The 27,248-nt window shown below is 44.0% G+C and overlaps 1 protein-coding gene across 1 annotated transcript in view; it reads right to left on the bottom strand.

Annotated features, from left to right (window-relative positions):
- Positions 1-26,437, bottom strand: part of PKHD1 (PKHD1 ciliary IPT domain containing fibrocystin/polyductin) — a 452,170-nt gene extending 425,733 nt beyond the window's left edge. Inside the window, exons 1-12 of the mRNA XM_040249475.1 lie at positions 26,285-26,437; positions 23,383-23,460; positions 22,612-22,756; positions 18,557-18,665; positions 15,071-15,128; positions 11,400-11,478; positions 9,228-9,302; positions 8,177-8,241; positions 7,627-7,666; positions 6,674-6,744; positions 4,688-4,789; positions 3,574-3,669 (exon numbers count right to left, since the gene is read on the bottom strand). Coding sequence (XP_040105409.1) covers positions 3,574-3,669; positions 4,688-4,789; positions 6,674-6,744; positions 7,627-7,666; positions 8,177-8,241; positions 9,228-9,302; positions 11,400-11,478; positions 15,071-15,128; positions 18,557-18,665; positions 22,612-22,756; positions 23,383-23,460; positions 26,285-26,336 — 970 coding nt within the window. The 5' untranslated portion in view covers positions 26,337-26,437. The remainder of the gene's footprint in view (positions 1-3,573; positions 3,670-4,687; positions 4,790-6,673; positions 6,745-7,626; positions 7,667-8,176; positions 8,242-9,227; positions 9,303-11,399; positions 11,479-15,070; positions 15,129-18,556; positions 18,666-22,611; positions 22,757-23,382; positions 23,461-26,284) is intronic.
- Between the last annotated feature and the right edge of the window lie 811 nt (positions 26,438-27,248).

The raw sequence follows: 27,248 nt of genomic DNA, 5'->3' as shown, positions 1-27,248 counted from the left end.
TCTCCTCCTGCCTTCAATTTTTCCCAGCATCAGGGTCTTTTCCAGTGAGTCAGTTCTTCACATCAGGTGGCCAAAGTATTGGAGCTTCAGCTTCAGACCTTCCAATGAATATTCAGGACTGACTTCCTTTAGAATGGACTGGTTTGATCTCCTTGCTGTCCAAGGGACACTCAAGAGTCTTCTCCAATACCACAGTTCAAAAGCATCAATTCTTTGGCACTCAGCTTTCCTTATAGTCTAACTCTCACATCCAAACATGACTACTGGAAACACCATAGCTTTGAATAGACAGACCTTTGTCAGCAAAGTAATGTCTCTGCTTTTTAATATACTGCATTGTGTGATCAATACTGGCTACTAATTGGGTTGACAGTAAAAGCTCTGGAATCACCCATGGGTGGGTTCAGAGTCCAGCTCTACCACTTACTTGACGGGCAGCTTTGAGCAAACTGCTTCACATTTTCATTTTCTCCTGCATCAAAATCGGGTCAATAGTAAACAGAGAAACTGCTCTAAAGACTAAAGGAGCTGAGTTACACGGCAATTACATCTCAATAAAGCCGTGGGGAGAAGTAAAGTCATTTTGACAACTCTGGAGGGAAAAAGACTAAGGGGGCTTAAAATATATACTCAAAGAGCCGAAAATATAAGTACTCAGTAAAGGATAGCGAGGGCTGTTATTATTATTTTAAATTCCTGTTGTTATTCCCTGTTAAATCCTAAGATGGAGAAACAGATAAGGAATAAGCAGAAAAATAACAGCATATTTTAACGTACTATTTGAGGTTTCTCAGGCTTAGCAGTATTGATATTTGGGGCCGGATAACTCCGTTGTGGGGCTTCCCTGGTGCTGCCTGCAATGCGTTTTAAGGGCTGCTTCCCTGGTGGCTCAGACGGTAAAGCGTCTGTCTGCAATGCAGGAAACCTGGGTTCGATCCTTGAGTTGGGAAGACCCCCTGGAGAAGGAAATGGCAGCCCACTCCAGTATTCTTGCCTGGAAAATCCCATGGACGGAGGAGCCTGGTAGGCTACTGTCCATGGGGTCGCAAAGAGTCGGACACGGCTGAGCTGCTTCACTTCACAGAGCACTGAAGGATGTTTAGCAGCACTTCCAGCCTCTACCCACTAGAGGTCAGTAGCACCACGATCCCAGTAGTACGGACGGAACACTGCCAAGTGCCCCACGCCTGCTACTGAGAACAGCTGCAAAACAGGATCATTTGTCCTGTTACCCAGTGCATGAATTATTATTCATTATTACCCAACACAGGGCTGTGTGCCCGACACGCACTGAGGCCAAACATCGGAGCCTGGAGCAGAGAAACGTTTACTGCAGGGCCATGCAAGAAGAGCGGCTCATGACTTAAAAAAAAAAAACAACCCAAGCTCCCTGAAAGCTTTTCCGCAAAGTCCTTTTATAGGGAAGGTGAGGAAGGGGCGTTATTATTTTTGCAGACTTCTAGGTGTCAGATCTTTTGTTCTTGAAGTCAGGCCACATTGTTCCAACCTCCATCAAAACAAATGTTATACTCTGTTTTGACAAGAAGGGCAAGGTCCCACGAAGGCTCAACCTTCACCCTCTGAGATCCAGCTCCTAGTTAAGAGGAGGGGGGGGGTCCCTGCACGTGCTGGTTACCCTGCCCAGGGAGTGTACGGCCAGCACGCAAGTTTGGGTCCTCCTGCCAGTGCCCAGCCCAGCTGAGGAGGCAGCTCTCAGCTGGCGGTGCCCTCAGGTGTCCAGACCTTACCCATTCATCATCACAGAGAACTCCAGCTGCCCCTCAGCATCCTCAGGCAGCCCAGATCGGGGCTGCGTCCCATGAACTGCAACCCATGGAGACCCCTGCCGCCATTAGGTCGCAGAGGCAGAGATAAGGGGAGAAGTCCTCCTTGACTCAAGACCTGCACCGGTCAGTGGGCAGCTGGGGTGAGGGCTTGGGAGCTCTGCAGGACACAGCCCTCATCCTGTCCCTGAGACCCCCAGCTCACCCGCCAGCCTGAGACCAGACAGCCTGGAGGGCCCTGGGGAGGAGACTGTGATCTGCCTGTCTAGAGCTAAGGATCAAATGTTAACAGCTGCCTGTCCACCCCCCCCTATTACTCTTCCATAAAAGAAATGCCAAAAGCATTGTACAAAGGACATTGTCAACCATCCAGAACTGCCTCGTTATGTTTTCCACACACATTTTATTTATAATGTACACTTTAAACTCTTTTGATCTTATTTTAGGGCAACATTCTTCAAACTTGCCTGCTAAACGTAACAAGGAAGCCTAGAAATGCAATAAAAATTACTTCTTCAAGTTAAAAAAATCAGCAGCATTCAAGAAATTCCCCTACCACGGCCCTGGTAGCTTCCAGCAGGAACCGCCATGAGAGGAATCAGACTCTCTATTCCCTGAATCCAGACTCACATTTTCTCCATCCCTTGCTTCAGATAGTCGTTTGTTTCCTTGGATTAGAGCTTTCCCTGAGTAAAGACCACAGATCAGGGACCTGGAGAATGCCCAGCCTCAGCTTTGAATGCGTTTTTACACCCAAATGGCCTTTCTTTAGAAAGTTTCCCCCCTCGATGAGACTCAGGAGATGAACTCCCCCGTCTGTGGTTTAACTGTGAAGTCAGCCCTTGTGGAGCATGTAGGACTCCAGACGCCAACTACCCTTCATCCCTAACTACACCTGAGATCCTGTTCTAATGCTTCCCAGAAAAGTGCTTCCCTGGTGCACTTGTAATTTGTAGCCATGGGGTAGGAGGTTTAAACACAGAAGGTGGACTTTCCAGGCAGTCCAGTGGTGAAGAATCCGCCTTGCAATTCAGGATACCTGGGTTCTATCCTTGGTCCGAGAAGATCCCACATGCCATGGGGCAACTAAGCAGTGTGCCAGAACTGCTGAAGCCCATGCGTCTGGAGCCTGTGCTTCTCAAGGGGAGCCGCTACAGTGAGAAGCCCGTGCGCTACCACGAAGTCACCCCCGCTTGCCAAAACTAGAGCAAGCCCATGTGCAGCAACGGAGATCCAGCCAAAAAAAAAAACAGTAAAAAAGGACACGTGGAACCTGTCCCCCTGCCCTCTTTGTTTCTGGTGGCCCCATCTCAATACATCTCTACTTTTCAGAGAAACAGACAGCTGCCCACAAGGGCAAAGAAACAACATTTAAATGCACCCCATTACACCCCACTCTCTGCTTCATCTAACCATCCTATGAGCATAGAAGAAGCAGTCTGTTGCTCTGTCTTTTTAGAGTGTGAACTGGAGTGCAACTGACCCAGGGCATGGAGGAGGCAGCTCAGGCTTTTCCACCAATCACTATGGCAACGTCTTGATGGCAGTTACACTTCCTGGATCGTGGTTTCCACTGAACCCCACTGGCCATTCAGTCGCCTGGGGCTAAGAATGCCGGGTGTTCCTGAGCATCTGAGTAAAGCTAAGAATACCTCTGAACGTAAAGCTCTGATCCATGATGCAGGGCTCACTGAGCAGCCGAACAAACAGCTGAGACCAGATTCAAACACCTTCCTTTCCACTTCCTGCCCTTTGTGGTTAAAAAATGTCGCCGTGGCGACTTCCTTACCTGCCTGAGGAGCAGAGAGCCTTGCATCTTTACTCGGGGCCCTGGTGGTACACTCAATCCTCCTGGGAGACACATGTCTAATATCACATGGAATACCTGAGGGGAAATTTAAATTAGATACAGATGTCAGTAGCAATATCAGTGGAGGTACAGATGTGGCCAAAGGACCACACTAAAGTAGACAGGCTCCTGTTGCAGGGCAAAAGGCCGGAAGTGGAGAGTAGAGAGAAAGTTGTGGGAGGAGGCAAGAAAGAGAATGCAGAGCAGTGGAACACAGGCCACTTAGAACAATCAGGAAGAAAGCAATGCCAGCCATGCCGTTCCCTGGAGATGAACGAGCTAGGGAAGGGAACTGTGACAGGAGAGTGTGAAAACATCGTCCAGTATCCTTGGTGTCACCAGCTAGAAGAGCATCCCATCGGGCAGAACAAAGGGTTCCAGGCAAGCACTGGCCAAGGGGGCATTCCAGAAGAATCTGTGTAACAAATGCCCACCCACTCCTGCTTATTCCTACAAACAGGGATAAGGAGGAGGGAGTGAGGTTGCCTTTTAGAAGGAATGAAAAGTGAAAAAAAGTGAAAATGTTAGTCACTCAGTTGTGTCCCCACTCAGTCACTCTTTGGGACCCCATGGACTGTAGCCCACCAGGCTCCTCTATCCATGGAATTCTTCAGGGAAGAACACTGGAGTGGGTAACCATTCCCTCCTCCAGGGGATCTTCCCAACTCAAGGACTGAGCCCTGGTCTCCTGCAATGCAGACAGGTTCTTTGCCATCTGAGCCGCCAGAGAAGCCCTTAAAAGAAATACTTTTGTGAAGAGGAGCTGTGCCCTTGCTCCTCTTCCCTCCTCAGATGGGGACACCAAAGGGACTTGCTCTGATTTGTGAGTGTATCTGCAGCAGGACATTCTGTTACATGTTTGCAGAGCTGCAGGGCCAAAATCCCCTCCTTTTCCCAGTCTCAACCAAACATAGGACAAAGACTGTGGAACAGGGTCCCAGGAGGAGTCAGAAAGAGACAATGATTGCTTCCCTTCCACCCTCTCTAGGCCAAATGAGATACATAATATCCTACAGCATTCAAGTATGAACTCTTTTCAGTCATTTCAACTTACCTGCAATGATAACCTGGGCAGGGTTGTCAAAGAAGTCTCCTGTAATTGTGATGTCTGTTCTTCCCCCAAGGCTCCCAGTTTCTGGAAACACAGACAGTATTTCTGCAAGAGGAAAAGAAAAGTAAGCTTCCAATTATAATCCAGGATGTGACCCAACTGCTGTTGAGCGCTAAGTCCTGTCCGACTCTGTGACCCCATGGACTGTAGCCCACTAGGTTCCTCTGTCCATGGGATTTTCCAGGCAAGAATACTGGATTGGGTTGCCATGTCCTTCTCCAGAGGATCTTCCCAACCCAGGGATCGAACCCACATCTCTTGTGTCTCCTGCACTGCAGGCAGATTCTTTACCGTCTGAGCCACTATGCTGCTGCTGCTGCTGCTAAGTCACTTCAGTCATGTCCAACTCTGTGTGACCTCATAGACGGCAGCCCACCAGGCTCCCCCATCCCTGGGATTCTCCAGGCAAGAATACTGGAGTGGGTTGCCATTTCCTTCTCCAATGCATGAAAGTGAAAAGTGAAGTCGCTCAGTCATGTCCAACTCTTAGCGACCCCATGGACTGCAGCCCACCAGGCTCCTCCGTCCATGGGATTTTCCAGCCACTACACAGGATCAATATTTGAAAAGAGTGGGAATTTCATCTTTTCCCATGCAGTTTCCCCATGGTTGCTCATGCTATCAGCAAAAATCCCTGCATACCATGAGGCTTTCTTAGGAAATCTGTCTCCTCCCTTCAAGGACCCTATTTATACATCACAGAACAATAGGTTATACTTTATAGAGGCCTCAACTCTGCATGCATTGGTCAAGGTCTCAACTTACACATATGAGTCTGTGATTTGCTCTAAGCAAAAGAATGAGTTACACTGTCATATGCCACAAGTCCCCAGGAATTTAACTTTTTCTGATCTTTTCTCCTCTTATGATCAAAGTTTGAGAGTTCTAAGTTTCATCCCCTCAAAGCGAACAAGTAGTCATGTTCTCTGATTAACTGAAGGTACAAAGAGGCTAATTATGGAGTTACCACTCCAAAACAAAAGCAAGGGTCAAAATTCAGCTTTGATGGAGGCAGGCCACCTAGAGAGTGAATGGCATCGACCCCTCGACTTAGGAAATTTCTTGCACTTTTGGCAAAGGTAGATTTCTGCTGCCCCTGGGATCTGAATCAGCCTCACAGCTTTTCAGTGGTTTTGAGACTGTACTCAACTTGAGAAGCTAGCACTCATTTTCAGTAGTCAGCTTTCTATTCCTGGACTGAGTTCACAATTCCATGCAAGTTTCCATTTTTTCAGATTTTGGTTTTTTTGTATGCTCGTCAGATTGCAACACAAACTTAGCATCTGTATCAGCAAATCATAAATCCTTGAAGGAATACTCAGAGGTGAGATGTTAAAGTAACTACAAAGATGTGCTTTTAGATTTTTCAGCGCCATCTCTTTTCTGTTATTCTTTTAGAACATACAATAAGGATGATTCCCCTTTCTTTCACGCAGTCTGTATCCCTAGATTTTGTATAAAAATCCATGACCAAGCCTCTTTTAATATTTTAATTTTACTTTAAATTTTATTTTTAATAATTAATAAATAAATGTTAAATTTATTATGTAAATATTAATAAATATTAATATTTTATATAAATTATATAATAAATATTGTATAAATAAATTATATAAATAAATATTATATAATAAATATTAATATTATATAAATATATAAAATTAGATAAATAATAATTTTATTATATTAATATTAATAAAATATTACTATTAAATTAATATTTATTTATTCAAAAATTTAATATAGTAACTAAAGGCAACACTCAACAAGCAACCTATTCTCACACAAAACCAAAGGGCCATCAATGACTGCAGGGAAAGCTTCAGGTGTTAATGATCATAGAGAAATGGCCAGAGGATGGCAGAGAGAGTCCAAGGTCCAGGGTGGTGTGAGGCAAGGGGCGACAAAGACCGTGAAGGAAAATGGTACCTGAGTACGTCTGGTACAGAAAAAGGTCTTGCTTCGCACTGACCAGCCATGCATCCTTGTGTATCACTGACCTCCAAAAAAGAAAAAAAAAAAAAAAAAACACAAAATTGTGATTTGGATGAAAATTGCATCTGGGATTTCATTTTTTAGGTTGACTGCTTGAGAGAAGATCACTAACTTTTAGTGATCTTTAAAACTGTTTAGATACCGGCTCCTTTTGATGACTAGAGAATACCAATGGGACAAAGTTTGTTTTCTGATCTGGAAAATTACATGGGAATAGTAATACCTGCTTTACAGAGTGTGACTAGCATTAAACAGAATAACGAATGTGTAAGGGCTTGGTTTGGAAATGGCCCATGGGAGGTATTCAATAGATACTAGTTTTATTCCTTCCTAAAAAAAGAGACAGACACGAAGAGCAAATCTCCTAATGTTGAGCTGAGTAGCTATAGGTCATGTGTTATTATCTTCACAATGAAATTAATATCAGCTAGGCAATGCCCTTTTCAAGAAACCCTGAAAAGTACATAGTGTCAGAACATGAGGTAAGGCAAGCAGAAATCCAGACTCCACATTTCTCTCTCCAGAGTTCTATAAAATCTGGACCCTTTCCATTTGAAGAAGTCATTTCCTGGAAAGACACAAAGCACTTTATGGAACTATATACTGTTTTAAAATTCCAGTATTATGAGATTACTTAAGAAGTAATTCCCCAAATTCTGTATCTTTATCACACTGAAACATTTACATCACTTCAAGATGAGTGCACAGGACACAATTATATTCACTCAGGTGAAAAAAAAAGAATCAAGTAGGTACCTGGAGTTTTATTACACTATTGTTTGTATACATTTGAAATTTTCCATTATAAAAGGTTAAAGAAAACTAATCAAGACAAGAAAGTAGATAATGTAAGACAAAAATAAATTTGCTTCCTCCCAGTTACTTACTTTCCTTTGTTAAATACTGAGAAACTAACATTCTGGGAGCCTGTAACAAACAGAAACAAGCATTAATACAGGGACCTGCACGAACTACATGGGCCAGGACATTGCTATCATAAAGCCAAGAAGTCCAGCGATCACCAAGGTACCACCCACACCTTAACTTCTCTAACAGTGCTCGAAATAAACATATTCCAGACTCGCACCATCAGCAATGGCAACATCTAACAATAAAAGGATAAATGTAATAGCAATAGAGCAGCTAAGAACTGGCTTGGAGTTAGACCAAGAATGATAAATCCTGCTCGACTGGTTACTAGCTTCAACTTTCTCACCTATAAAGCAAGAAAAATCCCACCAGCCTCACAAGTTGCATGTGTGAGGATTAATTTAGTTTATATTTAAGCTGCTTCCCATAGCGTCTCTCAGAGAATTCTCAACAAATGGTAATTATTATTATCATCCTCAGGGGAACCAATTCTTGAAATAGTTTTTTTCTGGACACAGAGACATAGATGGATAAGACTTTAAAAATTCTGTTACTTCTCAAACAGACCAATGTAGTTGCCTTCCACACGACACAGCAGAGTCCCAAGACCATGGTCCTCCTGAACAGGATAGCTAGGGAAAGAACAGGAAAAGGTAAGAGGTAAGAATTACCTGGCAATTCACTTCAGAAGCTCTGGTTCTTTAGCCAGGAAGGTTATAAAGTAAAATAAAATAAAATTCTAACTAGAGTTATCATCAATACATACACTACCAGTCAAACACATAGTGTGAGAGACAAAATTTGACGTACTCCTTACCTCCACTGGGTTCTTTCTTTCCAAAGTCTGTTTTATGACAAGGACAGCAAGATCATTATCACCCTCCCCCCAAAAAAAGTCTATTAGCAAGTACGAACCTGAAACAGGAAAATTCTGAGCAAACAAATGAAAGATACCAGGAAGAAATCACATTATACAATTTGCCTCTTCTAAACACTAGTCCCAAAAAGCTCAGTCATAGGGTACAGAAAGTTAACCCACTCAGTCCCGAGTGATTTGAAAAAGCCAGCAAAATGTTGATTATCTGAAAAGTAAGCACATAGATACTCATTTTCTAAATTTTCCTTGTAATAAATAAACAACTGAAACTTTAGTGTTTTTTCTCTCTGGCTAATCGATACAGTACAGTGGGTGAGAGGATGAACTCTGGATACAGTACAGCGGTTAACAAGAGGAACTCCGGAGGCTAGTGAGTAGACCCAGGTTCAAATCCCAGCTCTGCCACTTGCTCTTAGTGAGACTCTGGGCAATTACTTAACCTGTCTGTACCTCAGCTCCCAAATCTGTAAAGTGAGACTAAGAGCTGTATGTACTTACAAGGTTACTGGCTGCCTTCAATGTGAAAGTGTTCATGCAGTAAGCAGTTATTATTAGCTACCTGTCTTTTCAAGAAAGCTTTCAAGTTGCACTGTGAGTCGATGACTGTGCCATTTCTAGGAAGTCTAAAGATAAGGCAGTCAACAGGCATGGGTGCTTTAAATTAAAAATAGATGTTTGTGTGTGTGCTATGCCCACGTGGGAGAACCTAAAAACATGAATGTTGGCAAGAAAGATACTCACCGGGATCCCATCTGTCTGTTTACAAGAGAGCAAGGAGTGATCCATTTGTCTCCCTGAGCTTCCAAAATCAGTGGACTGGATACAAAAGGGGAACAACAGACACAAGTCAAGAGGGAGTGCCCTCCGCAAACATTTCTGGAAAAACTCAGAGGAAACCCTACTGTGAACATTCATCTCTTAACTTATGGGTCATTAGTGCAGGTGGCTGGGAACTGCCCCTGAGGAGATGCTAAATCAGACCCTCAACCCTAGGGCAGGGTGCATTACACTCATCTGTGGCCCATACTTTCACACCAGTGAGGGAGCACTGCCCCTTCCAGAAAAATCATCATCTCCCCGTTGACTATACTGGGTCTACACAGAGCCACTGAGTGTATGCCTGTGTTCCTCCTAAACAGTATCCCAGACCAAGGCCGTGATGGCACCAAGTATCAAGTATGGCATATCGTCAGGGATGTACTTGGGGCTTCAAGCCTCCATGGGAAGAGTAATTCCCATTCAAGACAAGTCGACTATTATTACTATTATTATTAGGCCACAGCACAGCTTGCTGTATCTTAGCTCCCTAACTACGGACCCAGCTGTGGCCATAGCAGTGAAAAGTGCCGAGTCCTAACCACTGGGCTGCCAGGGAATTCCCTGACCATTATTTTATGCCAGAAATGTAGATCCTGAAAGCAGTCAACTTCAAAATCAAAGATTTGTAGCAGAACATGAGGATCCCCCCACTCTATCCAAGGGGTAGAGGAAAAATTAGACATACTATGTGGTGTCTCTCAGCAGAGTATCTCATGAGGTTGTGGTCCTTCTACTTTACGCTGCTACTGCTGCTGCTAAGTCGCTTCAGTCGTGTCCGACCCCATAGACGGCAGCCCACCAGGCTCCCCCGTCCCTGGGATTCTCCAGGCAAGAACACTGGAGTGGGTTGCCATTTCCTTCTCCAATGCATGAGAGTGGAAAGTGAAATCCTCACTATAACTGCTTCATGCTGAGTAACCACAGTTGCTTAGAGGTGCTCACGAACATCTCAATTTCAACACTTTCTGTTCTGTTCTCCCCCTTCCCTGGCATGAAGGATTCACTAGTATCACTTTCCACTTTAAAAGTCTCCAGTGGAAAAAGTCACATCAGCATCCTATGTACCCGACTCTTAGCAAGCCCACCAATGTCCTCTGTCCATCAAATCACCCAGACAAGAATATTGGAGTGGGTTGCCATTTCCTCCTCCAAGGGATCTTCCTGACCCAGGGATCAAACCCATGTCTTCTGCTTGGCAGGCAGATTCTTTACCACTAAGCTACTAGAGAAGCCTTAATCATTCCCCCAAAATATTAAAAACTCAATTGCTTGCACAAACACCATATGACATCACTCACATGTGGAAACTAAAATATGATACAAATGAACTTATCTTCAAAACAGAAAGACTCACAGACATAGAGAAGAGCCTTGCAATTGCCAAGGGGGAGGAGGAGAGGAGGAAGACAGGACCGGGAGCTTGGGATTAACAGATGCAAACTATTACATATACTAATAGGATGGATAAACAATAAGGTCATACGGTATAGCACAGGGAAATATATTCAGTGTCCTGTGATAAACCATAATGGAAAATAATATAAAAAAGAATGTATATCTAGATATACATACAGACATAAAACTGAATCACTTTGCTGTACAGCAGAAATTAATACAACATTGTAAATCAACTAGACTTCAATAAAATAAATTTTAAAAATAGCTCAATGGCTTTCTGTACATTTTCCTCTGATCACACTAACAGAATTTCTAAATATACAGATGGATAACAAACAAGGATGTTACAGTGGTCAGGTTCACACATGGTTATAAAGGATTTATTCCAGCCGGAGAAACAAGAGGGAGAAGGGGAAGAATCAAGAAAGAAAATCCACAGATGCAATTACAGTACAACTCACACTGTGCCCAGAGTGACTAGTTGTCAGTAAATAAATGGACCGACTTAATCGACCAGTTACAATTACATTAGCCAAGTTTGCTGAAGCCCAGCTCACCAGGGATCATAAACTGCAAAGAGGAAAATAGCAGTTCTGTGCCAACTGCTCACAATTTATTGCTATCAAGGAAGCTGGTCTCAGGGAGCAATCCTGCATATCTGTAACAGGTTGAACGCAGAGACAAGCACACACTTACCTATCAATGTACTCAGCATCAAAATCAAAGGTTTCTGACCTTCCAGTGATAATCCAGCCATACACATGTATTAGCTTTCCTGTTTGAAAAAAAAATTTTTTAATTAACCCATTCAGCTCACACTCTAAATATATAACATAAACTGTATTTCTTTTTCAGTTACCTCTACTCAAAATGGCCAAACTGGTCATGACTCAGAATACTAACACAGTTTTATAAATTGTACAACAGGAAAAGATCACCAAGTATGACCCAGTCTTCGATATCAAGGAAGCAAAAATAATCAACCATTGCCATTGCGGACTTTATCACGTAGGTATGGAGCAGAAGAAGGAGCAGCAGGGCTTCCTCAGTCCCTGGGAGGGAGGGATGGAGGAAGGGAGGGAGGGGCCTGCTGAAGTACACTGCCTTGCTCCCCTCTCTTGGCTGTGTATAGACCACTCACCTACGCGAGATTTAAGAATAATATTCTTTGGGAGTGTTCCATGTGACTTTCCTCTGGACACATGTGATAAGAGAAGGCTCACATCACACGATCTGGATGGATATTCAAAAATACTAAACTTTTTTCTGTATCTCAGAGTACAAAAGATAAATGTCACGGATGAACCAATCGGGTAGGAAGTCAGAAAGAAGGACATGAGAGAGCAAGAGCCCTGGCTTAAAGAATGAGTCACTGCACGTGTTCTTCATTCAACAAAAATACTCATGTTCAAACATCAGGCAAAACGGGGATCCATAGACAGTTGGCACTGCCTTGCTCACTGATGAATGGATGACTTTCTCAGCTGGGTCTCCTCTATGCAATTTGCAGAGATTCCCATTGGGTAGCAAGCTTTTCCCTGATACTCGCCTCTTTTGAGTTTGTAGGAATAGGGGAGCAGGCATCAACAACCCTTTTCATCAAGGGCACTCTCAGCACTACCCCCAACTTCTCTGCTCAGAGGACCTGGGAAAGAAATCTAGAACAGCCCCTTCTCAGAAACATTCTGGGGCCCATACCAGATGCTACTTGAGCTGACTTCCTCCAGTTGAAAAGCACCTAGATTTAGATCTGTGGGAATGCATGAAGCAAGGTTTGAAGCAAACATAGCATAGCAAGGCAATGCAGTTCAAGTTCACCACACAATCCCACAAGCTGCAAGAGTATGCCTTCCAAATAATGATAGAATATAACCATTGAAGCTGTCATCTTCCAGTATCACAATGCTAAGAGATAAGAGAGATGCTGGTTAACTAGACAAAACCTCAAAATTAGAAGAGAGAAGGGCACCTATAGGGCTCATGAGGCCACTGACTTCAGAGGACTTCGAATTTCTTCATGGCTACACTTAAGGCCAAAAAAGAATATGACCAAGAAGTAATGCTTCCTGACTTGCTGTGCATATGTTTTATTAATAGGAAGTGATTTTAGCTGCAGTCATTGGATGACTGGTCCTAAAACAATGGAAAACTTCCAGGAAGTACGGCAGGCACTTGACCAGGGAATGAGTACAATGAGTGGGAAGTTAGTCGACTTAGACAAAGGTCATGGGATTGGCGGAAGCCTAGGGCTTCCCTGGTAGCTCGGCTGGTAAAGAATCTGCCTGCAATGCAGGAGAACCTGGTTCAATTTCTTGGTCGGGAAGATCCCCTGGAGAAGGGATAAGTTACACACTCCAGTATTCTAGGGTTTCCCTGGTGACTCAGACAGTAAAGAATCTGCCTGCAATGCAAGAGACCTGGGTTCAGTCCCTGGGTTGGGAAGATCCCCTGGAGGAGGGCATGGCAACCCACTTCAGTATTCTTGCCTGGAGAATCACAGTGGACAGAGGTGCCCTGTGGGGAGGCCAGTGGGCTACAGTCCATGGGGTTGCAAAGAATTGGACGTGACTGAGCGACTAATCACAACACAGCACAGAGTCTGAAGGTCTCCACTACTGTCGCCATCTAGCAAAATAACTCACCTTCATTTCATTAGGGCTAAATGATCAGATTCCTGGCTTTGGCAGGCATGATTTCTACAACTGATGGGCACCATTTTAAAAACGAATAGGAGGTTATAGAAACTAGGAATTCCCGTGAGTTTTTATTTTTAAACAAAGAAGCCCAACAGCAGCTGACAAATGGCTAAGCCAGACCATGTGCTGGGGGAGGTAGGGGGTGGATTCCACGTCACAGTGGAGGACTGTTAACCACATATAGGAAATCAATTGCTCACAAAATATCTCTGCTGTCCCCGCTACCTCCCCCATCTCCGCGGCTGCTACTCTGGGCAGGCTTCCCAAAGGAAATGAGAGTAATCATCTGGAAAGTGATTTTGAAGATGCAGCCATGTGGATCCTGCCCAGAGGGACCACTCCAACCAGTTCTCCCCGAAGGTGGAGAAGACAGTGTGAAGAACTCAAACTGGGTGGGAGGAATGGCCTTGATTAATCCGAGTGCCAGCTGATTCCCTGCATCACACCGCTCACAACAGGCTCCCTCCTCATCCCTCATCCTAACAAGGCTTCTATCGTCCAAAAAGGGGGAGCCAAATGATGGCGTGTGACTTTCACACGTCGCATCTCTTTTTAATAAAACATGATCATGTCTTGATTATTGAATAATGTGCACTAATAATGCCAAATTCATATTCTTCAGGATGTAATTTTAAAAACACATATATCTGTGTGTCTGTACAGATGCACCAAAAAGTACAGACACTTCTCAGTGACTCAGATATTCATTTCAACATTCTTGAGCCATTCGAAACTACATCAGTTCATGTATTGAGACCCAGTCACAAGTAAAAATTGAACAACTTGTATCCCCATACTTATACCATCTGGAATCCCTGAACAAATGAAAAACCTAAAATAGATGTAGGAATTTGTCAAGAATCAGACTGCAAATTGTATGTAATCCTAGCTCTGTTTACTGTTAGTTTCAAAGCAGGTTTGGCAGGTTTTAGTGGTGCCCCTTTCTTTTACGTCCAGCCTCAATCCCACCAGTGTTCTCTCTCTTCTTTTCTGTGCTCTTGGTCTCTGCATATCAGTGTGCTCTCTAACTCATAAACTCCCAGGATAAGGACCAGAGTTAATGGCCTTCCAAGTGGCACCCAACTCGGCTCAATACAAAATACAATCAATGTAAGGTACATAGGCCCACTCTAGATTCTGTCTGGGTCCAAACCTCAGCTTGACCACTCATTAAGGGTATGCCTTTAGATAAATTACTTAACTTTTTGGTATCTCATTTTCTCATCTCCATAATGGAACTAATAATAGTTCTTATAGCACTAGGTGTTATGAGGATCTAATGAGATAATACAAACCAAAAGCTTAGAACAGATCCTGGCTCCCAGCAAGGGTCAATAAAGGTTTGCTAGTATGTGGATGACTATAAACTTAGGAGTGATGATAATGTCTATTTTCTCCATTCTCCAGCAATACCTGGTTTGATTTTGCTGGTCTCTTTTTCTTTTCACGTAAGGATTCCTTTGATTATCAGTGAAGTAATAGAGCAAAAGTGCCCAGAGGTGAAACCAAACCAGGTTTAAAGTAAACCAGGGGTTGACACTCACCTTCAAAACAACATCAGAGAAGCAGTAAGATTTTCCTGTTTATAGAGACCATCTACCAGGGTCGAAGGGTTTACCATAGCTTTGTTAAAGAGATTCCTATTTACTCCTTTCTTAACAGATTTCTTACCTGGAACTCCACTGGGTGGATTAACTTGGTAAACAATTGGTGTCTGTGCCCTGGAAAACTGTTTAGAAAGAGTTATCACAGTAAGCATTTCATCAGAATAGCACAACAACACACACAAGAAGCCTGCCATTCCTCACAGACCATTCATCTACGGAAGCAAGTCGCTGTATTTCCTCAAATCACTTCTACTTCTTTCCATTTTCATGATATTTCTGTGAAGCAGAGACGATAGATGTTGTCATAGTTCTTCCATAGACGAGGTCAAGGGAATCTGACAAGGTCATCTGTCTCCCCTGCACCATTATCACTCACATCTGGGCAAGTCTGTTTCTACCAGCCCACCAGTCATACCAGGAGCATGTTTTACCAAAGGAAAGGTAGGCAAGCCATGCTTCAAAATACCAACCTTTTAATTCCACTATTGCAACTTGATATCTTGGGGTCTTGAAGTTTTTTTTTTTTTAACTTTTCTGGACAATAATTTGCTTATTTAAATTGAAAGGATTGCAACTTAAATTATTATCAGCCAGCACCTTGGTAGGGATTAGTAAGTTACAAAAATTAGAAGTTTGAAAGATACCCAAGGGAGGTTTGTTCAGGAAAATGGAACATGCCTGTTGGGGGGAAAACACGATGCAACGAATGAGAAGCAACATTACTCTCCAAGGAGGAGACCAGCGTGGATGGGAGAGGCAGGGGAAGCCTGGTCGTGGCACTCAAGTCACCCCCGGAAGCACATCATGTGCTAACTATAAGTTCCAAAGAGGCAGGGGCAGGGCCTAAGTCATTATCCCTGGGCACAGCCTGGTATAAGGAAACATTTACATTTTTGTGAATACATGGAGAGGCCCCATCTGAGACAACTGACACACTGCCCAGAAGCAAAGGAGAAAAGGAGACCATTCCAGGAATCCCATATCACCTATCATCCTCTGGGTTAGTCCCAGATTACAGCATTTCACAGTCAGGGAGACTGGGAAGAAACAGAGAGTCATAAGGATGGACTGCCCTGGCCACAGTTTGAGCCCCATGCTAACGATTCACCCAGGAGAAGATCCAGTCTCCCCACCCTGCTACCCTCACCCCCATCTCTTACAGACACCTAGACAACCTTCCCTCCCCAAACCTACTGTACCTCCCGTCTGCAAAGCCAAGACAGCAAATTGTTTCACTTGGTCAGCTTCCAGCACCCCAGGAGTCCTCCTTCCCAGGGAGAAGGCCACTAAAGAGTAACTCCAGTGTTAATCACCAGCCCTCATCAGACATCGTCAATCAACAGACATTGATGGTGTCTTGGCAAGTGCGGGCTTTACGTATTGATTTACACATCTGTGCAGTCTGTCATGAAGGTTAGTTTCCTCCCTTCCTAACAGAAAAGGTCAGAAAAGAGTGCACAGAAAATATGCACAGTCTGGGGGTCAAAAGAAGAATGCTGTGACTTCAGACAGGCTGGGAGCTGTCTCTGATGGCACCAAAGGATAAAGATTAACACAGCTCCACACACACTTGCCAAACGTACACTCCCTCTGTCCCAGCCTCCTCCCGCCCCCAGACTGTCATGCCCACTGGGACTTTATCATGGGAGCTTCGTGAAACAGAGCAGTGGTTACTGCCCCATCTCCCAGATGGTAGAAACAGAGGCAGATGAAACAACCAAGTCCAAACCACACAAGAAAACACACCTGGCAACTTCCAGCTTAAAATACAAGGTCTACCCTTCAGCTGTATGCCTTCCTCCAGAAGACCAGCGGAAAGAAGGCTTGCTCACCCCTCCCAGGTCCTCAGGGTGGTGGAGCAGGCTCAGAGGGAAACCTCGGAAAGGGCTCCACTTGTGATTTCTCTGTGAGCTGACATGACATAAAGCGGTACTTTTTAAAAAAGAAACAGGCCTCTGGTCACCCACCAAGCTAGAGACATGACAGAGTGAAAAATTAATGAGCTTCCAAATCCGGCTTTCCTCATGCTGATCCCTGAGCCCAAGTAGGGTCGGCAGCAGCAAGATGGGGAGCTGAGAAGCAGAGGCTGAGAGTGACAAAGCCGAGCCACCAGCTGCTTGATAAACCTTCTGTGAGCTGTTCTAACTTGTCAGTGCCTGCAGCAGGCTCTTTGGAGTGGACTGGCGAGGTGGAATTAATTTTTAATACACACGGTTCCCCTAGCCCCAGTCCCCAAACAAAGACAGACACTGGGTTTCCTTCAGCTCAGAATGCCTCTCATTAACTGCCTCCCCTGGTGATTTTTCATCAACTTACCGAGTTCAGGGAACCACTGAAGGACTTGCTATCTTTAATGTGTGATTTTAGGAAGTGTTTCTTTTCTTTCCCCTCTCTCTCCTTCCTAATCTTTTAATCAGTAGGAAAACTATTATCTGGGGTGAAAGGCCATCAAAACCAAAAACAGCATGGTGATTAAGGACCATGCCCGGCCATCTCTCTTCTGTTTTATTCATTGAGACACTGTAGAGGTGGTGGTGTGAGTCTTAATAAAAAAGAACATTTTTTTTCTTTCTGCCCCATATGTGCAGAAGCAAAATTCTGGAAAACAAGATTCCCTTGGAGGGAGAAACAAGTTGCTAAATGTGAATTGATGGCAAATTCTAAAGATGAATTGCCTATATTAAAATGCAGATCATATAAGAGATGAATTTAGAAAATGAAGACTTGTTGTAAAGGAGCATTAATTAATAACTAAACTGTGTTCTTAGGAACCCTCTTAAATGGAGGCTCCTTGTGGGAAGTACAACCATGGCAAGGGGCTCTCTGAACCACTGCCCGTTATAGAAAGTCTAAAACCTATGCTTTCAGAGATTATTTTAGTGTATTAATAAAACCAATCTGAAATGGGCAGTAGACTAAACAACATTAAGCCCCAACATAAAATTATTGCATATGGAATCTCTAAAATAAGCCCAGGCATGGGCTCATAAACTCTCTCTCACTCTCTCTCCCCTAACCACCCCCACCCTGCCCGGCCCTCATTGCTTTTGGCTATCTCTGAGCTTGAAGGAGAATTGCAGCAGCAAACGCCCTTTTGGTTGAGGATTGGAAAGAGAAGCAGAAATCAACCGTGAAGCAGAGAGGAAGGTACAACTTGGGTCACCCAATGGTAATCTTTGAGGCTCCTCTATGGGCTGCAATTTAAATGAGGATTTAGATGCAGGTTCAAATCCTGGCTCTACAATTTATGAACTAGATGACACGGCCAAATTATTTAATCTCCCTGAGTCCCAGGTTTCTCATCTGTAAAAGCAGGGTAATAAAAAGCTACCCCATAAAATTGTTCTATTAAGTTAGCGAGATCCTGACATTCACATGCTCTATCCTTACTTTCTTAAGATCGTCTCAGAAACCCCATAACTATCATCGACCTGTCCTCTCATCCTGGCAAAGCAGACAGACTCCCTAGCTGAGGTGTAACTTGCTTGTCAACAATGTAAGCACACCCTCAGATCAGGCAAACACACTTTCCTCCCTCCTTGGAACCCACCTTGAAATTGCAGCTGTCTTGAGGTCCTGGATGTGGGCTGCCTACCACCTGTCCCCCAGCCTGCACTTCCAGGGAGTACACACCCTCCTGTGCTTCAGGCGGCAGAGATCTGAGGGCAGAAAGTGGAAATCCGTATGAATCACCCATGAACTGCCATAGACGGATGAATGGATTAAGACGTGGTACACAGATACAATGGAATATCACTCTGCGATAAAGAAGAATGAAACTGAGTCATTTGTAGCAATGTAGATGAATAAAGAGTCTGTCATACAAAGTGAAGTAAGTCAGAAAAGAGAAAAACAAATATCATATATTAACGCATATACATGGAGCCTAGAAAAATAGCACTGATGAACCTATTTGCAGGACAGGAATAGAGACACAGATGTAGAGAACGGATTTGTGGACCTGGTGGGGAAGGAGAGGGTGGGATGAACTGAGAGAGGAGCTGGCATCTCTACACTACCACGTGTGAAATAGACAGCTAGTGGAAGCTGCTGGAGAGCACAGAGAGCTCAGCACTGCTCTGTGATGACCTAGAGGGGTGGGATAAGGGGATGGGAGGGAGGCTCAAGATGGGGGGGATACGTGTATACTTATAGCTGATTCACATTGTTGTACAGCAGAAACTAACACAACGTCGTAAAGCAATTATATTCTAATTAAAAATAAATAATAAAAAAATATATTTTTTAAAACACATGAATTGCCAAAGCTGCCAGTCCAACTTCACTACTTCAGACGTCCTTCCTGCACCTGTGTGTGTGTGTGCTTAGTCAATCAGTCATGTCTAACACTTCAGGATCCCATGGACGGCAGCCCACCAGGCTCCTCTGTCCATGGAATTCTCCAAGCAACAATACGGGAATGAGTTGCCATGCCCTCCTCCAGGGGATCTTCCCAACCCAGGGATCAAACCAGGTCTCCCGCAGTGCAGGCAGATTCTTTACCAGTTGAGCCACCAGGGAAGCCCAAGAATACTGGCGTGGGTAGCCTGTCCATTTTCCAGGGGAACTGCTCAACCCAGGAATCAAACCAGGGTCCCCTGCATTGCAGGCAGATTCTTTACTAGCTGAGCTATCTGGGAAGCCCTCTGCACCTGTAAAGCAGAGCTAACCCAGTATTCCTGTATTTCACTTTTTACCTCCTCTACCCATTCACTAGACTTTAAAGATTGGATCCTTCAGCAAAATAAGTTATGAATCTTTTATTGAAAGGACCTGAAATTTTAAAAATTCTGTCCTGTAAAGAGTTGGAAGGGACTTTGATAGATAATCTACTCTAGTTTCCAGTTAAAAAATAATGAGTTCCATATAGAGGGGGTTCCCAAGTGACTCAGTGGTAAAGAATCCTCCTGCCACTGCCGGAGATTCAGGTTTGATCCCTGGATTGGGGAAGATGTCCTGGAGGAGGAAATGGCAACCGACTCCAGTATTCTTGCCTGGGAAATCCCATGGACAAAGGAGTCTGGCAGCCTACAGTCCATGGGGTCACAAAGAATCAGACACAACTTGGCAACTAAACAACAACCACATATTAATGGATTAATGGGTAAGTAAACACCAACGTGAAGGGCAAAGTAGGACCTGAGTCCGAGGCTCTTTCTGATAAAAGGCACTGATTTTACATGATGCCCAAAACTCTTGACTTAACACTTATTCCAGCAGCTCATAAACACTCCCCGTATCCCCAGAGAGTCCTAGACCTTCTCTCCTCTTTTCATGAAGATCGCAGTGATTTCTTTGCCTTTTTGAGGCCACCATTCAGTCTGATTTTTGTGAGAGGAGAATATGATGAATACGGAGTTAGATTTTAGAAATGTCTCCCCTCCAAAACTTCTCCTAAAATCTTTAACATTACTCTAAATCTTTAAATCTTCACTGTCCAATGTGCTAGCCATTAGCCATATGTGATTATTGAGCGCTTGAATAGTGGCTAGTCCCAGACTTCAGGTGGGTCAGAGGTTAAGAATCCGGCTGCCAATGCAGGGGAGAGGGGTTCAAGCCCTGCTCCAGGAAGATTCCACATGCTGCCGAGCACCTGAGTCTGTGTGCCACAGTTGACCCCACACACCCTAGAGCCTGCACTCTGCAACAGGAGAAGCCGCCGCAATGAGAAGCCCAGTTCACTGCAACTAGAGGGTAGTCCCTGCTCCCTGAAACTAGAGAGAGCCTGCACACATCAACAAAGACCAGCGCAGCCCTAAATCAATAAATAAGTAAAATATGTATTAAAAAAAGAATTGCGGTAGTACCAATTAAGATATTCTATTTAGGTAAAATACTCACTGGGTTTTGAAGACTTTGTACGCAAAGTCTTATTAAATTTACATATTGATTACATGCAAAATAACAGTGTTTCGGCTATGTTGAGCTAAATTAACATGTATCATTAAAATTAATCTCACCTCTTTCTTTCAAATTTTTTAATGGACTACTAGAAAATGTTAAGTTTTCTTTGTGGCTCGCATTATATTTTGGTTGGGCAGTGCTGATTTAGACGCTCCAGTGCCAAATTTTGCAAACTCAGACATGTCTTTTTATGATAATAACAGTATTTCATTGATTATTTTCCCACATTTGAGTGCTAATTTAATTTGATATTCATCTTCCAATCAGAGTACATTTAAGAAGGTTGTATTTCTTCTAAAATGGTGATATAAAGTCAATGGTGCATGTTAAAGTCATTAGTATGTTGCGGTTGAGAAAACAGAACATACAAATTGAGCTTTGACTTATTTCATAGCAAGTTCTTGCAAGAACTCTATCCCCTAAAATATTATATAACCTACAGAAATCATCTCTCCCTATAGCAATGCTATAAGGAACTTCAGTTTAAGAAATATCTATTGAGCATCTTCTACTAGCAAGATATTGTGCTCAGCATCATAAGGACTACCAGGATGAGCTGATCACATCCTCTGTCCTCAAAGCTTAATTTCATGAGGATGAATCTGAAAAGTGAGCAGCTGCCACAGTGTCAGGAGAAACAAAAAGCTGAGGAAACTGGGCCACTAAGGCTGTGCATATTGTGCCTTTGTGTAAATTACAAAAAGGTCCTCCCTCAAGGAAGATGAATTGTGCAAAAAAGTGTGTAACACACACACAAACACACACATCACGTTGATGAATTCCTAGAACATGCTCCTTCCTCATAGCCTGGATTTCACTTCCTACTTGTCCCCCTGTGAAGGAAGGGAAAGATGATACTCAGTTGGCTGTTAGGGGCGAGGGAGTGTGTGCAGTATGGTTGGTTCAATAGGCAGAGATAGAAGAGGGGGAGCTTTCCTGAAAGAGGAAACAGAAAACAAAAGGAAATAATAATCTCCTTTTCTCTTAACGAATGGTTCACTTTCAGGCAGCATGTCTAAGATATTAAAGAAAGAATAAACTAGTGTAAACTTTGGTGGCCAATGAAAACTTCAATAGGACGATAGAAAATCTGGAATCCTGTAAACATCACATCGAACTCAGCAAAGAAACTGAAGACTAAGGTGAATTTCCTTTCTAAATGGTTTTTAGTTAATGTACAGTCATTACAATTATGCCTACTCCAAAAGCAAAAGTTGCTCAGTCGTGTCTGACCCTTTGCGACCCCGTGGGCTGTAGCCTGCCAGGCTCCTCTGGCCATGGAATTTTCCAGGCAAGAATTCTGGAGTAGGTTTCCATTCCCTTCTCCAGGGGATCTTCCTGACTCAGGGACTGAACCCGGGTCTCCTGCACTGCAGGCAGATTCTTCACCATCTGAACCATCAGGGAAGAAGATGGTAAAATAGCCTCACTTATTAAAATCTGAATAGCAATAGAAGCCTTGCAAAAAAATCAACAACTGGAAACACAATCCAACTCCTCCTTACAAATATTGTAAAATTCTCAAAAATCTTTCCCAATAGTCTCATCCTTTCCCATATCTCATCCTCATTAAGCCTTAAAGCCCTGATAGGGAACTATGTTGGTAAATGCAATCACTGCAGAAGTTGCTCTAATTCACCACCAAAAGCTACAGAGATGAAGAAAGTATTCATCCCATCTGGCCTTCCCAGTCCCGGGTACCTGGTCCTGCACATCACAGCTGGAACATCCAGGAAGACAGGGGAGACGTCACAGGGGATGCTAGGCAGCGTGGGCAGAGCCACATTCACCAGGTGGATCTCCAGTTGAGAGCCATTGGCGGGATGAAGAAGACCCAGCTCCAAACCTGAACACAAGGCACAGGGGAGTCTCAGGCTGAATGGAGCTGTAATCCAGAGTGGGCAATACAAAAACACGCCACAAGGGGGCAGTGGGAGGCACTGAGTTTACTTAAAATTCAAAGGCTCCTTATTTCCAAAGGCATTTCTGAGTGCCACATGAATGAGTGTTCTCATTTATGACTTTACTTTTTAAAAAATTCTCGTTTCAGGTCCATCCATCTAAATCCAGGAAAGAATTCTCCAACCCTGAAAGTTACTCTTTATCGTGGAGTAAGATGGAGACACTGAGCCATGTGCATGCAGGATTATCAGCAAGGAAGATAACCAAGGTTCTGGGGCCACATTGCCAAGTTCTATGCTACATGTCTATCATGTCATCAGGGTTCCTTGAGTCCACTCCACAGCTCAGAATAAGGAAACGGACCCAAACACGGAATGGTGTGATGTGACATTAGCAAGTGGGCGCCTATTAATAGTTAATAGTAACAGAGAGGGTGTTCAGTAGGTCCATCCCCCTTCAGGACCTCTTTGACATCTGTCCTTAGACAAGAAGAAAACCAAAGACTCACATCCTTTAGGATTCTTTAGATCAGTAAATAAGAAACTTGCATCTGGCAAGACCAAAACCTACCATCAAAAATGACTGTGATCCATGTCCCCCCTGCGAGGCTACCTTCTTCAGGTTCAATGTGGATATTCAGACAAGGCACTGTAAGTGAATAGAGAGACACTGGCTTCAGTGTGCAAATTCAGTCCCCCAGCTTCCTGTTAGCACTCCTCAGAATCACCAGTAGGGCTTGATACAGCCCAGAACAACGGCCCCACCCCCAGAGTTTCTGCTTCAGTAGGTCTGGGTAGAGCCTAAGAATTTGCATTTCTGACAAAGTGTCATTTGCGCTCTCAGTCTGGAGAATCACACCTTCAAAACTCCCATTTTAGGAAAAGTTCTGACTGATCCTAGACACCCAAAAACCCAGTGTTCACCAAGACTATCCTAAGTTTCCACTCCCCTTGGAGGAAGCCTCAAGAATACACTTGGCTCCTAATGGAATCTGAAACGAGTCTTCCCTCTTACTCACTCGTGAATCAGGTGGTCACATTTCATGTGTGTGTGTTTACTCGCTCAGTCATGTCTGACACTTTGTGACCCCAGGGACATTAGCCCACCAGGTTCCTCTACCCAAGGGATTTCCCAAGCAAGAATACCAGAGTGGATTGCCACGCCCTCCTCTAGGAGATCTTCCTGACCCAAGCATCGAACCTGTGTCTCCTGCGTCTCCTGTATTGCAGGCGAATTCTTTATTTCATCAGGCCATATTTACAGTTACCACTTATTTCTAATATTTCCACTTCCCAGAAACTTTTAGAAGCTGTCTCTATTTTAATCCTCCTACTCAGTACACCATCCTCTTTTGAATACATGATCAGAATGACTCCCCAAATACAAAATGCTCTAAATTTTTGCTTTGCCTGCTCAGAGAAGCAGTGAAGCATCAGTCAGTGCTGGAATTAAAAAAAAAAAAAACCCACTATAGACTTGCACACTAGGCTAAACTGGGTTCTCCCATACAGACTGTAGGTTGAGTATGACGTTATCAATGCCTCATCTTTGAGGGTGCTCCTGGATGGACTTTCCTTGTCCGAGGTAAAGCCAGCAAAAATCAGCTCCCCAGTGAAGCCTACAAAACACTTTTCATTTTCCGCGTCAGAAAAGTTAAAGGATCATCAAGGCCACGCTAACTCTGCAAGCCCAAGGCATCCATGTACATATATGCAGGTGGCTCAGTGCACAGGGGAGAGGGCGATGGCACCCCACTCCAGTACTCTTGCCTGGAAAATCCCATGGACAGAGGAGCCTGGTGGGCTGCAGTCCATGGGGTCATTAAGAGTTGGACACGACTGAGCGACTTCACTTTCACTTTTCACTTTCATGCATTGGAGAAGGAAATGGCAACCCACTCCAGTATTCTTGCCTGGAGAATCCCAGGGACGGGGGAGCCTGGCAGGCTGCCGTCTATGGGGTCGCACAGAGTCGGACACGACTGAAGCAACTTAGCAGCAGCAGCAGCACTGCACAGGAGTGATGATGTAACTGAGTAGGACCCCATGGGGCCTTCCCAGGAGGTGGGGGACAGGGGGCGTCAACAGGCTTTTCCCCATAGCCTCTGCTTTACCTCCTCTCTGCGGCATCAGGATATATTTGATTCACATTTCCTAAGTTGCTCTGCAAATATGAAAATCCGCCACCAAATGGAAGGTGTTAACTACTCGATGAGCCTGGGCACAGAGCCCCAGGCCTTCGAGAGCCTGAGGACTGATAATGTTAACCTCTGTGACAGCATCCGGTTACCTCACCACCAACAGTCAGGATTGTGCGAGCTGACCCGATCACCCCCACACTCTCGCCTGACTTTTATAATGGCTTTGCTGAAACCCTTTAGAGAACTCAGGCTTGTTTGTGTGGTTCACCCCCACCCACCCCCCGAGGGGATGAGCTATCATTCTCCTTGCACAGCCCTGCAATAAACGTTTCTCCACTCCAAACTCTGACATTTCTGTTTGTTCGGCCTCACTCTAGGTTGTGAACATGAACTTGCACTAACAGTAAAGGCCCATTCACCAGAACACAATCGTTGGTGGCGCTCTGGCCCGACCAGCTCACACTCGCCCTCAAAGCTGTATTAGAGGCGTGCACACTCAGTTGCTTCAGTCGTGTCTGACTCTTTGCGACCCTACGGACTGCGGCCCAGGTTCCTCTGTCCATGGGGTTTTTCAGGCAAGAATACTGGAGTGGGTTGCCATTGCCTTTTCCAGGGGATCTTCCTGACCCAAGGATTGAACCTGTGTCTACTGCATCTCCTGACCTGGCAAGCATATTCTGTACCTCTAGCACCACCCGGGAAGCCCCCAAGAAGATACAGAGGATAACCAAATTCGCTGAGAAAAGTAGAGACACAATTTCAGAAAAGAAAATTTTAGTTGGCCGTTCATTGCTAAGACAAGCTAAGCCTTCCTTTGGGAAGATAAAGTAATAAAGTCTAAAAATAACTGCATTGTATGGCTCAAAAAGGAATTATAAAAAGATTATGTTATTAGTAAAAGCTCTAGACTATAACAGCAACTTTCACTGGCTGTTAAAAATTAAAGTATATATTTATAACTGTTTAATGTACAACCTCAACCAATAAACAGAAAAAAATTATTAAGCAGAGAAAATTCAGTCTTAGAGCAGACACTAATAGGTCACCCCCAATAATATTTCAGTTCAGTTCAGTTCAGTCGCTCAGTCATGTCTGACTCTTTGTGACCCCATGGACTGCAGCATGCCAAGCTTTCGGGTCCATCACCAACTCCCGGAGCTTGCTCAAACTCATGTCCACTAAGTCAGTGATGCCATCCAACCATCTCATCTTCTGTTGTCCCCTTCTCCTCCTGCCTTCAACCTTTCCCAATAATATTTAAGTATCAATAAACTAGTTCTCAAGGTAACCTGTTATGGTCTCCCTAAAATTCTTCAAAACACATTCACTGACCTGCCAAAAGTAGCATTTTGATACTTGTCAGAGAGATCAGCCAGCCAGTCATCTTGTCCACTGAAATCGATCCTTTCAAAATTGCTCAGACATTAAACACATCTTCAATTTTGATTGGAGCAGCATAGCTTTATAAAAACAAAATGAAAAGAAAATGACTATCATTTTTGCTTACATACAATTGCTTTGCTGTGTTAAAACTTGGAAAATTAAGTTAAAACTTGGAAAATTAAGGATCTTCTGAGAGACCCACCATCATCCCAATTTGCAAAAAAAAGGACAATCTATAAAATCATCACTATTCTACCCCCTCTCCTGTCTCATTCACTTATTTTATGCATACACAAGCTAGGTAAGTAATAGTAACCTCTTGCATTAATTCATTCTTAAACAAACACTTAAAAAGTAAGTAAATTCCAGAGTCAAAATACTAGCTAATGGTGATGGAGGGGAGGAGGTTGTTTTGTTTTGTTTTCTGGAAGTCTCAGTCCTCCAGGAAGCAAACAACACGCCAAAAAAGAGTAAAGAGCTTAACAAAATGAATGTTAAACATGGTAACAGGTTGAAAAACTGATGCTAATGGAAAATTGCAGGACATTAACTTACCCTGGTGGCTCAGCCATAAAGAATCTGCCTGCAATGCAGGAGACCAGGGTTTGATCCCTGCATGGGGAAGATAACCTGGAGGAGGGCATGGCAACCCACTCTAGTACTCTTGCCTGGAGAATCCCATGGACAGAGGATTTTGGCAAACTACAGTCCATAGGGTCACACAGAGTCAGACACAACTGAAGTGACCAAGCAACAGCAGCAGCATCTTACGCTCACAGCAGAGGAAACAGGGAGGAAATAATAGGAAGAAAAAGCTGGACCCTCCAAACTGGACCTCCCAGGTCCCTCTACCTCAATCCACAACGCCTGGACCATCTTCCTTAAACGCTGCTTTCACTGTGGCATTGTCCTG

The sequence above is a fragment of the Oryx dammah genome, unplaced genomic scaffold (assembly GCF_014754425.2).
Source record: "Oryx dammah isolate SB20612 unplaced genomic scaffold, SCBI_Odam_1.1 HiC_scaffold_11, whole genome shotgun sequence".
NCBI lineage: Eukaryota > Metazoa > Chordata > Mammalia > Artiodactyla > Bovidae > Oryx > Oryx dammah.
This window is presented reverse-complemented; position numbering and strand designations above follow the sequence as displayed.